At 45.8% G+C, this 14,015-nt stretch overlaps 1 protein-coding gene across 4 annotated transcripts in view; it reads right to left on the reverse strand.

Moving 5' to 3' along the window:
• The window catches only part of SRGAP3 (SLIT-ROBO Rho GTPase activating protein 3), a 260,329-nt gene that overhangs the window by 12,325 nt on the left and 233,989 nt on the right, over positions 1-14,015 (reverse strand). For all 4 annotated transcript variants that reach the window (XM_058288699.2, XM_058288697.2, XM_058288696.2 and 1 more), the window contains 4 exons: positions 11,630-11,764; positions 8,534-8,639; positions 8,089-8,316; positions 5,122-5,201 (listed from right to left, as the gene is read on the reverse strand). In XM_058288699.2, the coding sequence (XP_058144682.1) occupies positions 5,122-5,201; positions 8,089-8,316; positions 8,534-8,639; positions 11,630-11,764 (549 nt within the window). The remainder of the gene's footprint in view (positions 1-5,121; positions 5,202-8,088; positions 8,317-8,533; positions 8,640-11,629; positions 11,765-14,015) is intronic.

The raw sequence follows: 14,015 nt of genomic DNA on the forward strand, positions 1-14,015 counted from the left end.
GGTAAAAACAGTAAAGGGAAAGAAACAGGAGGAGTAGGACTGAGCCACAAGCTTAGCGAAAACCCATACATGCAGATATCATTATAGAAGAGTGAGTGGTGGAGTATTCATTAGCAAGTCTATTATTTGGGTTTGTCATATCTAAAATAGAGTATGTGATTTCCTCCATTATCACTCTCCAACCCTGTACCCAAACTTATTTAATTCCTTTATCTTCCTCATCTGAGGAAATAGAACCACCATTTACTTGCCTACTCAAGCCGAAATTTTGGGGTTGCTCTTCATCACCATGCATCAAATCCATCAACAACCTCTTCAAAACATCTCCTGAATCTGACCTTGACTCACCACTGTGAGGCTGCCATGCAGGTCCAAACCATTACCCATCTACCTTGCCTCCTGGCTTTCATTATGGTGTGGTAGAGCCATTTCTTCCCACAGAAGTCAGAGGGATCTTTTAAAATCATAAATCAGACCATGAAACTCCCCTGCTCAAAACCCTCTGAAGGCTTCCCATTGTGCTTGGAACAAAGCTGAGATGTCTTCTGGAGCTTGTGAGGCCCTCTGTACTCTTGTCCCTGGAAACCTGTGCTGTGCTGGAGGTACTGGGGATCGAACCTGGGACCTGGTACATGGGAAGGAGGCATTCAACCACTCAAGCCACATCTGCTCCCCTCCATCTTATTTTTTGATGCAGCCTAAAGTAAGTTGCAGATATCAGTATACTCTCCCTCTAAACACTTGGGCATAAATGTAATTAATAGAGCCTCATTGATGTTTTAAAAACAGGCCAAGCTTGTTTCTGCCACAAGGCCTTTGCGTCTGTCTAGCATAAAGACGACGATACCTATATATGGTGGTGTGAGTTTGAAAATATTCAATTCAACTCCTGCTAATTGGGAGTCTCACATGCCAGATAGGTGTGCCCTAAGACTCTGCAGGAAGTGAAGAGATGGAGAGGGCCAACCCCTGGGATACAAGAGGAGAAGAGATCTATCCCAGTAGGGCTGACTGGAGTTGTACTTAAGGAATTTTGCCCACAACGGACCTCCTAAGACCCATCTATGAACTTCTGTGTCCAAAGAAGTAAGGTTGACAGCCCTTGGCTGGTTGGCTTTCTATGTGTGGATGATGGCAGAGCAGTCAAAGGCAACTTGGAGAATTTTGAGAAAACATTAGCCAGGGAATGGTGGTACAATTGAAAAATAAAATTGGCATATGTGTATATGTGTATGAACATGCTCTTCTTACTGATTTTAATGGTTTCTTTAACTTGTTCCTTATTTAGCATAAAATTAATAAAGTTGTTCTTGACAGGCTGCCTTACTTTTTTCATTTGATTTCATTCTGACAATCAGGGATTCTTGGTCTAACCACAGTTTCTTTCTGAACCTTGGAGACCAAAGAGCAAGCACAAATGTATTTTCCAATTTAGTCATTCATCAGCTGACCCATCTATGACAAGGATACGACGTCACAGTTCTATAGCTGATTTGACCTGTTGAGTTTTCTGGATTCCATTCTATAGGGTGTTTTCAAGAGAAAAGAAGGTAATGATTCTTCCCAAAATGAAATGTCTTACAGAAAACAGGTAAAGAAATCAGGAGATTTAGGCTGCCACTCACCAGCCAGGTCAATAAAATTCTCCTTGACTCAGTTTCTCTATCAGGATTAGGAAGGGCTAATACTCCATACAGAGTTGATACAAGTTCCTCACCCACCAGGAACTACTAAATCCATTCATATATGTATGTCACTTCATTTTAACATCGACCACAATTCTCTCAGTTCTGTCATTCTCATTTTAGCAGAGGAGGAAATGGAGGCCAGAGGCTCTGGAGTTTGCTTCAGATCACAAGGCCAGAAAGGTCTTCCTCTGCTTTCAAATTCAGGTCTCCTCAGGAAGCGGACTTGGCCCAATGGATAGGGCATCTGCCTACCACATGGGAGGTCGGCGGTTCAAACCCCGGGCCTCCTTGACCCGTGTGGAGTTGGCCCATGCACAGTGCTGATGCGCGCAAGGAGTGCCCTGCCACGCAGGGGTGTCCCCCGCGTAGGGGAGCCCCACGCGCGAGGAGTGCGCTCTGCAAGGAGAGCCGCCCAGCACGAAAGCAAGTGCAGCCTGCCCAGGAATGGCACCGCGCACATGGAGAGCTGACACACAAGATGACGCAACAAAAAGAAACACAGATTCCTGGTGCCGCTGATACGGATAGAAATGGTCACAGAAGAACACACAGTGAATGGACACAGAGAGCAGACAACTGGGGGGGGGGGGGGCGGAAAGGGGAGAGAAATTAAAAAAAAAAAATTCAGATCTCCTGTCTCTGAGTCCAGTGCTCTGCCTACTGTCCCTGCATCTCAATATCTCTGTGAATCCTTTGACTGGGGTCAGCATGAATGTAAACATTTAGAAAATGCAATTAATTGTCCTCCTCCACTGGTGGCCCTGACTCACCACTCCCTGCCAACCCGCCAACACACAGGACACTCGGAATGCCTTCCAGTCAGGCTGTGGCCCTTTCCAGATGATTCTTCCTGCCTTTGTCAGTCTCAGAAACCAGCCATCTTACAAAGAACAATGGGAGCTTGGATGGGCTGGGGAAACGGACACAAACTCTGCCTCATCCCCTCCCAGGGACAACTGCGAGCCTCTGCACTGCGAGCAGTGAGCCTCTGAGGCGGGGAGGGCAGGGGGGCAGCATTTTCCGGGAGGCAGTTGTTGGGGATGAAGCCTGCTGCGAGTGTTCTGCGGCTGCTTCGTCGCTGCCCCGCAGGCCCTGTGCTGCCCCTCACTCATCCTCAGCCCTGATGCCCAGAGCTGTCTTCTACCCTGCAGGAGAAAACCAGCAGGCCAGGATGACGCCAGGGACGGCAGCCTGAACGAAGGTGGGCATGCAGCTCAGCTCCCCGAGCTGAAAATCCTCGGAGGGCACCTGCTCTGCCCTCCTGTGGGCTCTTCGCCTCCACCAGCAGCAGCCCTTACCCATCTCAGTTTCGGAAAGCAACAGCTTATGTCATCTAACATCAGAGGTATTTCTCTCCCCAGTGGAAGACAGACATTGAGAACCAGATCTAGAGCAAGAGGGATGCATGCAAGGGCACATGCACACGCACACTCACACACACACACCAGAGAGAAAGCCAAAGAGAAATATCAGGGGAGAGAGGGAAAGGGGGAGAGAGAGAGAAACACACCGATCCAGAAATAAAGCAAGCAACAGATGGAGAGAAGGGAGAGGGGGGCTGAGACAAGTGAGGGGAGGAAGGGGGAGAGGGAGAACTGGAGGCGGCAGGGAGAGGGAGGAAGGGAGGGAAAGAAGGAAAGAGGAAAGCAAACCACTGCAAATCAGCAGAAGGTGACAGCTTTTACATCTCCTAACAAAAACTCCACAAGACACTTCCCAATTCAGGATGACCTTGGCCTCTCAGGAGTCTAGGCAACATATCTGGATTTGATTTTCCAAACCACATTTGACCAATTAGTTCCATTTTGGGCCAAGTCAGTCCAATAAGACTCAATCCCCGAACCTTTTATGGAACCATTATGAAAATGAAGCTCTTTTCCACTGAGGCTTTTGGCTAAAAAGATGGTGGAAGTCATCCACTCAGCACCACTGACTATATCTCCAGCTCTCCTGACAAATGTAGTGGCCAGCAGGGCATGGGATTGTTCCACAAGGGAAACATGAAGGCCAAGTAAAAGAAATGGTAAGTCATGACTTACAAAAAAACAAAAAACAACCAACAACTATCACAGGGAGCCAGGAGCATTATGCTTGGTCCATAGGAGACTTCATTATGACTTTCCCAGGCCAGAAGTAGGCACTTTTGTCTTTGTGGGGATCTCCCTCCATTAAATAACAGTTGTGTTTATGACTGCATTGGTATAAAGACAAGTACAGGGAAGTGGACTTGGCCCTGTGGTTAGGGTGTCCACCTACTACATGGGAGGTCCGTGGTTCAAACCCTGGGCCTCCTTGACCCGTGTGGACTTGGTCCATGCGCAGTGCTGATGCGCACAAGGAGTGCCCTGCCATGCAGGGGTGTCCCCCACGTAGGGAAGCCCCATGCACAAGGAGTGCACCCCGTAAGGAGAGCCGCCCAGTGCAAAAGAAAGTGCAGCCTGCCCAGGAATGGCGCCTTCCACACAGAGAGCTGACAAAGCAAGATGACGCAACAAAAAGAAACACAAATTCCCAGTGCCGCTGATAAGGATAGAAGCAGTCACAGAAGAAGACACAGCGAGTGGACACAGAGAGCAGACAACTGGGGGGTGGGGGTGGGGAAGGGGAGAGAAATAAATAAATAAATAAATAAATAAATACATCTTTAAAAAAAAAAAAACAAGTACAATCCAGGCTGCACCTTTTTCATTATTTTCTTCCAGTTTTAAAAGAAATTAAAAAAACATTTTTATGGGCTCCTAAAAGTATCAGGAGCTCTAAGCACTGTGTATATCCTGCCTAAAGGATAGGTTGGCTCTGGGTCCACATAGGCAAATCACCTGTCTACATAGTTCAGTTCCCCGAGAGACAAATCATCTCTCTTCTCTTTGTCTAGAGGTGGGAGAATCTGGAGAGCCCTTCAGAACGCCAGCTAGCTTTGCCCTCTGGCCCTCTACACACTTCCCGGATCATCATCCTTTGGCCTCATCTTCTAGGAGCCCATGGCACTGAGGACACACGATAGTTCAGCATTATTGTTTTGCGTCACAGGAACTGCTTCCAAGACTATGAAGGTGAGGGGATGAGCCTGGGTGCTCCTTGAGGACTGATGGCTCATTCATCACCCTGTTCCAAGGGTCAGCACGGGCCTGGCACAGAACAGATATTCAGTGAAGGTATGCTGTAGGGCGGGGCAGAGGAACAAAGGTGGCTCCCTTCTTAGGAACCTACTGCCACTTAGGATTTGGACCCTGGGCCAGGCCAGGTATAGGATGTGGTGAACTGGAGCGCATGTACTGCTGAGGTTTTCCTGGGGCCCATCTATTGCAAAGGATGAGTGTGCTGACCTGGAAAGCTGGAGGGGCTTCTATGGGCCAGCCCTGTGGTGGGGTTTGTGAATAGTCAGCATATGAGGCCACAGTGGGTTCTGTGGCCCCAATACCCCCTCACTCACCTTCATCGCTGGTGTGAGGCTCTGTGCCATTGTCATGGTCAACTTCATCGATGGTTCCTGGCTCACTGTGTGGGCTGTCACTGCAAGGAAGCACAGGGAAGGGCCTCACTGGGGGCTGTCTGTCCTCACTCCTCAGCCTCCAGTGGAGTGCCAGCCCATCCCACCTCTAGGGCTACACACAGACCAGCCCCCAACCTTCAACACCCTGTGTTTTCTATTCCACCCATCCATGGACCTTCCTAATATGAAAACCACTCCCAGCCCCTCCTCCTTGGAGCTCCCTGAAGAGCTTCCCCAGCTTCACCCCAACCCTGGAATTTGCTGGATATCTTCTTGGGAAAGGTTTTCGATGCCTTTGTGTTCTGTGAGATCCAGCGGGCAGTGTTAGTAAAGCCCTGACAATTTATCATTAGAGGAACCGTAGGTGTAAAGCATGCCAGAACAGAAAGGAACCTCTGAAGTAATCCAAGCCATTTCATCTAGACCGGCTCCCTTGTCTTAGCTGAGATGATACACCCAGGGAGGTGAAGTGAAGCCAACAAGGAGCAGGGTACCTGAGGATTACCTCGTGATTCTGCTGGGCTAAAGCCCAGGTCAGCCCTGGCAGGGAAAGGAGGCTGCAGTCATGATGAGCACAGTTCTTGAGTGAGGCCAGGCCCACCAAATTTATAATTTCACTGCCTGCTGCCCCTTCACTAGATGATAAGCATCTTGAGGCCAGGGTTCATTCATGGAGTAAATCAGTTGGTCTTTTTATTGAGCCATTGACTGAGCCCTAAAATATGCCAAGCACTGCGCTATGGATCAGGGATGCAATAATGAGTAAAGCAGACAAAATCCCTGCCCTTGTGGTGCTTACACTCTAGTGGGGAAGACAACTAAACAGGCCAGTAAGTACAACAATGCAAGTTGGAATTCATGTGATTTAGGAAACAAATGAACAGAGAAAGAAGAGCAGAAAGGACCCTACACAGGCGGTCAGGGAAGACTTCTCAGAGTAGGCCATTTAAAAGGCCCTTTAAGGGGATATGGACTTTATTATTAAAGAGTCTCCCTTGCCTCCTGGGTAATGTCTTCAAGACCTGCCATACCCTGACTCCTGCTAATCCAGGCAGCCCTCGCTCTCACCACCGCCTTGTCACACACTACACTCTGGCTTCATTAAATTGCTTTTCATTTTATTTAATGTTCCAGGCCTTTGCACATGCTGTTCCCAGGGCCTGGGACACATTTTGCCCATTCCTTCTCTGCCGACTCCAGTTCATTTTCCAGGTTCCAGCTCAGTCTTTACTTTCCCCAGGAAAGTTTTTCCTGACCTCCTTAGATTGGTTCTGGAGGCCCTACTTCTGGAACTACCTGTTTCCTCCTTCTAGAGCTCTCTGAGGCCAGGGGTCAATCTTCTTTGTGGTTCCATTGCTGCCACTCAGCCCACTGCCTCCCAAATGCTCAGTGACCATTTGTTCAATGAATGACTGTGACAAGAGCCCCTCAGCCCAAATCCCCCCTCTTGCCTTGAAAAAGCCTTCAAAATTATCATGTAATTAATAGTTTTCCTCTCTCTATGGGAAACAAATGGGATAAAGAAAAATGTGGTTAGTTTACATTGTTCTTTGGTAAGTGCATTAAGATCTATGTGTCCCTTCTCTGAATACTGATTATATATATATTGTAACAAGAAAAGAGAACTAGTAATGGTTGCAGAAACTGTGTGCAGAGCGTCTTTGTCCATAAATTATGCTTGCTGGCTGTTAAATGTTTTTGTTACAGAACAGGGACAGACTTGCCCTTTAGTGCCTCAAATGGGATTAGAGAGCTGTGATTAGATATCACCCTGGCCCATTATTTCTATGCAGGAGTAAGAGGGTAACAAAGGGGCTGGAACAGCTCCCTTCTTTGAGGCAGTTGCCCAAATATGCCCACAGAGCTAAGGCAATTCAAGAGTCCAGGAATGCTTTGACAATCCAAAGAAAAACTCCCCTGTAGGCATCTGGCTGAAAGCAGTGCAGGTAATACCTAAATAGATAGCTGCATGTTGTCCTGGATTGGGACTAAAGAAATAATGGAAACCCTTTGACTGGTCTCTATCACTTGATGTTCTGAATTTCCAGACTTGACCAGATTTTAAAGTCTGAGCCTAGGTAAGGTAATCAGCCTTGATTTTGATAAGGCTCTAAAATATTTCTAGAATCTTTCTTCTAAGACCCAGTGCAGTGCCAACACCGTAGAGGTACTCAACCAATGATTGTTGACCTGGTGTGGTGCACCCAAAAAGGTGAGCTGACTTTGTCTATAAAGATAACCCCTAGGTAGGAAGAGGCAGCAGTGAAGTGTCACTCTCAGTTCAGGAGGTCAAGGAGGGAGGGATGTTAGTCACTCCCCTCTTTCCTCAGATTGGCTTGTGACTCACCCTGGACACTTAGAGCGTTACAACTCCCTCCCCATGGGATTGTGTCAGGGATAAGTATCAGGCCCAATGACACTTGGGCTTGCGTTACAACATTTTGGAAAGAAAAGTTCTTTTTTCTCCACTGCAGATGCTGAGAGAATAAGTCATAAATCTGGAGTTGCCATCTGCCTTCTTAAAACTACCAAGGGAGAGGCTTCCTGAGAATGAAGCCAGCATAGAAGAAAGCAGAGCCAAGGGACAGAGATCACAGGACAAAGTCCTGATATATTTGAGCCCCCGGATCCAGCTGTACCTGAAGCCATATCCTAGACTTTTTAGTCAAGCAAACCAATAAATCCCCATTTAGCTTAATTCAGTTTGAGTTGTATTTCTGTCTCCTGTAACTAAGAGAATCTTGACTGATATTGATCATAAAAGGCTGCTGTGAAGCTCAAATGAGAAAATGTATATGAAAGTGTAGACTATAACGCAGTGAGAAAACTGGAGGTCTTCTTATTGTTCCTGTTCCATAAAATCACAGCAACCATGATGGTAATAAAATAAGAGGAATGGCATCTTACCAGTATTCTTCCCCTCCAGCCATGCACTTTTCATACACAGGCCCCTCTAGCTCCCGGGGGCTGGGGAAGATGGCTTCGTGATGGATGATGATGGTTTTGATGACTTCATTGACGTGTGCCTGGCAGGACACAGGGTCCTGCCCATCAGGGATGTGCATGAGGGTGGGCCCGAAGCAGATGGCCAGGTTGTAGGGATCCATCATGTTCTCATCGCTATACTGGGAGAGGCTAGAGGAAAGGAGGCACCCAAAAAGTCAGCAGGGAAAGCAGACCCTCCCCAAGTAGCTTCTTTCTTTTGGGGGCTCTGCTAAAATCCAGGAGGGCTCCATGTTCTGTTTTGAAAAAGGCAGTATCTGCAAAAGCCTTAGGACACCACCCTCCCAAAAGAGGCCTAAGCAGAGTCAAAGAGGGCCCCCTTGGAAGGGGAGTCATGGGCACTACTCACTGGTTGAGGAAAGCGAAGAGGTATCTCATTACCACGATGACCACACGGGGCAGAGTGACAAGGATCTGTTGGATCTGGTGCACCCTCTCAGCTGGGTTCTCCAGTTCTATAAGGCAGAAGGGCTTTGCATGGTGTCTTTCATCCTTGGAGGGCAAAGTAGCAGGCGCCTGCCAGTCCCACCTCTGCCATGTGGTTTGTGGGGAGCCAGCTCTACCTGCCTCCAGGTAATGTGGGTAACATGGACCCAGGGCCAACTTTTCCATCAGGCGGAGGAGGCACAGTGCTTAAGCCCCATATCAGTATGTGACCCTGAACTGGCCAATCATAGCTTCCTATTCCCCTGGTCACATATCCCCAGGGACTGGTTCAGGAAGGGGTAAGTGGCCTACTCAGAACCAATCAGAGTTACTCCTCAGGACTTTGGGATGGAGAAACCTAGAGTGAGGTGCCCCCTTGAACTTGGGTAGAGCAAAGTCTGGGGCAACTGGGGGCTAACAGGAAAGAAGGGCTGCCTGAGAATGAAGCCAGCATACAGATGGAGAGGGACAGGTCCCTGTTGATGCCGTGTGAGAGCTGCAACCCTGCTGGACCTCAACTTTTCAGACACATGAACTGAAACCTCCCCTTGCCTGGGTTAAGCCAGTTTGACTTTTGTCACTGTCAACCTAAGCATCCTGATGAAAACAGGCAGGGATTACATTTTATTAAACTCTTTATAAACACTAGCTGCAACATTGGCCTGGCATGTGGCAGGTGCTCAGGGATTGTTGAATTGATAACCACCTCTCAAGCTACCCACTGGTCAAAGAGCCTGGGAGATACTGGAGATCTCACCTCAGACCCCTGTTTTCAGGTCAATCCTAGAGAGGCAGGTATTGGTATTTTTAGCAGTCAGACTATGGGGACAGCAAACTGGGATTGATAAGGAGAGAAAAGTGATTTAGGGGCTTTGACTTGTGAAGGAGCTAAGAATAGTGAGTTGCCAAAGCTCTGATGTTTACCTGAAAAGCTGATCCTCAAAACGATGTTAGTTTCCTTTTCTCAGAACATGTTTTTCTCACATAGCCCCTCTCCAGCCCCCACATTCTGTCACTGTATCCCTCCTAAAACACAACTTTTCCCATTTCTCTTCTGCCTTCTCCAAGGCCCTTCACAATGGAGCTCCAACCATCCTTGCCTGCCTCATGCCCCAGCTACTGCCACTTCCCAAGGAATCTTACAATGATCTAGAGCTGTGATTCTCAAATGAGGTGGTAGTACAGCACTGGGGGACATTTAGAAATCTATGGGGGTAGTCATTGGGATTGCCGTAATGACTAGAGGGTGCTACTGGCATTTGGTAGCCAGGGTCAAGGGTGTTAAGTGCCCTGAATATGTGGAACACACAACAAGGTATTAATATACCTTCAAATTCCAATAGCCCTCTCACTGAGGAATCCTGTGCCAGGCCGCCTTACCCACCATTTCTCTCTTGCAAAGGACTTTCCTGCCCCTGGGTCTTCACACATACTGATGATCCCTCTGCCCCTCTTTCTCCTCTCCACCTGGCACACTCCAGCTTACCTTCAATGCCCAGCTCTAGGGAGCCTCATTCACACCTCCCCACAGAGTTTAAAGCTCTCTGCATACATCTTCATTCCATTGTCCCTCATTACAGGTCCCTCCACGTCAGTGTTTCCTCAGTTTCAGTCATTAGTGCCCTAGTACTACCTCTACTTTTATTTAGTAACATTGCTTTTCTTAAACACATGTATTTAAAGAAGAAACTTTATATCACTTCTGTAAGGGAGAAACTTCCACCACTTGCCATAATTAGAAGGTGATATAAAAGTAAATACGATGAAAGCAAACATTCTTGCTCTTTTTGCTAAATTATAGCTAGGCATTGTTGCCTGAAAAACTTTCTGAAACTGAAGTTGCTCTCTCTGTTTCAAAGGGAGATTGGCATGTGAGATTTTCTCCTTCATGTAATCAGAGAGCTGAGAAGGCACTTTCTCTCCAGTAGGATTCAATGCTATACAATGTCATGGCCTTGTGCCAGAGGTCTTCATCCTTGTCCACTCAGGGCCTGGAATACTGGTGCTCTGGAAACATCGGCTGAGCCAGTAACACAGGGGTCAGTGAGGACTGGGGCCTTTGTGGCCTGGAAAAATCCTTCTGAGATGTAATTTAGAGCATGAGCTAGTTCTGGAAAGATGCGTAGGAAGTAGAGTGGATGGGGGGAGGGCTCATGAAGGGTCTTTTACACAAGGAAAATAAGAGGGTTCAGGCCTCTTTACTTGCCACCTACTGGGCCATGTTCTTTGCTGAAACTACCTCTCAGAGTGCACTGAGAAAAAACACCCTCTAGTAAAACTAGGTTTGGAGCGACTTTTCTGTAAATCAAACTAAATTTAAAAGTTTATTCTAAAATACTAAAATTCCAATGTCCTAAAATTAAAAAGTCGATTTTTTAAAAAAGCTTCCCCCAAATGTTGTCTTGGGTTTTGCCTTTCTTACAGCGTTGTTAGACTGGGCTCCAGTCTTTATCCTCAGAAACATCCTAACCAAGGAGGATTCTCACAGCTAGTGACATCAGAGGAAGGGTCCTCTCAATTTCTTTTGTCCATTTTTCTTCTCCATTTTCTTTGTCATGTCACTGCCCTGACCCCCAAACCTTCCATGGTTCCCCACTACCTGAGGGGAAAGTCTCCAGAACCTTTGCAAGGCATTCAAGGTCCCCCTACTCTAGCTCCATGTGCTGACTGGGGCACCTCCTGCTGGCTCTCCGGTCTGTGTCCCCTGGGTCCACTCTTCCTGGAAGACTCTGCTCACATCACTCCTCTGCTCCAATCTGCAAACCCAAGTCCCCCTCTGTCTCTTCTCTTCTGAGATCCTTCTGCACCCAGGGAGGATGCTATCCACTTTAACCCTTTCATTATAAAGCATCTTATTATTTCCACAACCAGATATTAAGTTCTACAAAGACAAGGACCACTCTTCTTCCTTTGTAGCCTAGGAATGGGCCACTGCATAACTCCCACAACATTTGTCAAGGCATCTACATTTTGCTGGGAAATCCCCTCCTCTGTCTGCGCCATGCCCATCGGTACTTACTAATAGTAGATATCAAATCTTGAAACCTTTCCTTAGGAAAGAGTGGGTTTTCCAGTCCTCGGAAATATAGTTTTAAGACACCAGCGACTGAGTTGATATCACGTTCATTTTGATCGTCCACAAGGGGGTCTTCACCTGGGTGGAAACAGGAGATGATATCTCAGCTTGGTAAAGAGGCAGCAAATGTGCCCACGGCAGGAGACGTGAGCACCGTGAACTAGAGGAGAGGTAGACAGGACACACATGACACATGCCCTCTCCCAGCAGGGAGAACATTCTCTTTGCAACCTTTCATTTTGAAATTGTTTAAATCTATAGAAAAGTTGTAAGACAATATCATGAACACCCATGACCTTTCATTTATACTCATCAATGTCAACATTTTGCCATATTTGCATTCTCTTTCTTTTTCTGCATCATTGCTCAATGATCTGAGAGTATTATGTAGACACCATGACAATTACCTACTAAATACTTCATTACATATCTCCTAAGAATAAGGATATTCTCCTGCATAATCACAACATCATTACACCTAAGAAAATTAACACTAGTTTCAAAATATCTGCACTTAGTTCACATTCAAACACCCCCAACTGTCCCCAAGAGGTCTTTTATGGAGTTTTTGTTTGCTTTTTTAAGCTAAAATTTAATCAACGTTGACACAATTCATTTGGTCAGCATTGAATTGGTCTCTTTAGTCCTCTTAGGACTCTTTAGTCCTTTAAATGAAGAAAAGATGCCAACTTTACTTTGTTTTTTATATTACTGACTTTTTTGAAGAGTCAAGGCCAGTTGTCTTATAGCATGCCCTGCTGGATATATTTTCTGGATTGTTCTTCATGATTAGGTTCGGGTTCAATACTTTTGACAAGACTAATACTACGTGGGTCATGTGTGGGCTCCTTATTGCATCACATCTGGAGGCACATGTCAGACTGTCCCGCTACTGATAACTGGTGAAGGTGGAGGCCTCCAGGTCTTTGCATTATAAAGGTATATTTCCCCCTTTGTAATAAGTAAGTGATCTGTGAAATGATACTCAAAACATCCTAATATTTTGAGACCATGTGCATAACATTGTCCTCAACAGTATTTTCCCAATGGTTTTAGTATCCAGTAATGCTTTTTGTCCAAATCATTTATCACACCGCAAGTTGCAAAATGGTGATTTTTCTAATTCTGTCATTTCTTTTCCATTTATTCTGTTAAAAAAAAGAGCTTTCCTTCTTCTACATTCCCAGTTCCACATCACTATGGACTTGTTTTTTTATTTTTAATTCAGTGTGCTATAATTCATTACTATCATTGTTCTTTGGGATACTCAAAGTATCCCAAACAGGGCATCCTTTCTTGTGTTCTTTTAATGAAATGTCTTTATTGACCATTTCCTTGCTTTCTGGAACAACTTTTCTGTAAATCAAACTAAATTTAAAAGTTTATTCTAAAATACTAAAATTCTAATGTTCTAAAATTAAAAAGTTGAATTTACAGTTCTGGAAATATAAAATATTTATGTGGTCCCAAAGTCAAAATCGTATAAAAGTTGCACACAGGGAAGCCCCACTCCTCTTCTTCTCCCCTCCACATCTACCGTTAATCATTTTCATTAGTTTCTGGTTTGTCCTGCTGTGTTTCTTTCTATAAAAATAAGCACATACATATGCATGGTTTTATTTCCCCTTATTTCTTACACAAAATGTAGTGCAGTACTATATATGTTTTATCTGCATCTTGCTTTTCTCCACTTAATAAAACCTGGAAATCTTCCACATCAATTCATAGAGCTCTTCTTCATTTTTTTTTTTCTTAATGACTGCAGAGTACTGTATTTTATAGATGGACCACAATATGTTTAACCGATTGTCTATGGGTCAACATTTGACTTCCTTGCAATATTTGGTACAACAAAAGCCTTGTGAGTATGTTTTTGAATTTGGTGGAGGCATTTCTTGGTGGTAAATTCCTGGAAGCAGGGTTGTTAGATCAAAAAGTAAAGATATAAATAGTTTCATCCATTATATCTACATTTCTCTTCCTAGGGGCTGCATCATTTTGCCCTTCCACCAGCAACCTAGAAGAATACTTGTTTTGCCACAGCCCTGCCCATGGAATGTGTGTTGAACTTTTAAATTTTTGCCCATTGGTTAGGGGAAAACAGTGTCTAAGGGAGTATTGATTTTCAATTGACTCAGCTAGTTCACCACTGGGAGTCTCCATGGGAGAGGTGAAAGGAAGCAGGGAGCAATTTAACTCCTTCCTGAAAGTGTCCAGAGGCAGCTTCTCCCCCTCCCCCCAGAAGAGCTCAGAGCACCCCTCTGATGGCAACAAAGGAAGAGCAGTACCGGAAACTCCCATCTGGCTCTTTTCACTATGCCTTCACAGA

This window comes from Dasypus novemcinctus, chromosome 26 (genome assembly GCF_030445035.2).
Source record: "Dasypus novemcinctus isolate mDasNov1 chromosome 26, mDasNov1.1.hap2, whole genome shotgun sequence".
Lineage (NCBI taxonomy): Eukaryota > Metazoa > Chordata > Mammalia > Cingulata > Dasypodidae > Dasypus > Dasypus novemcinctus.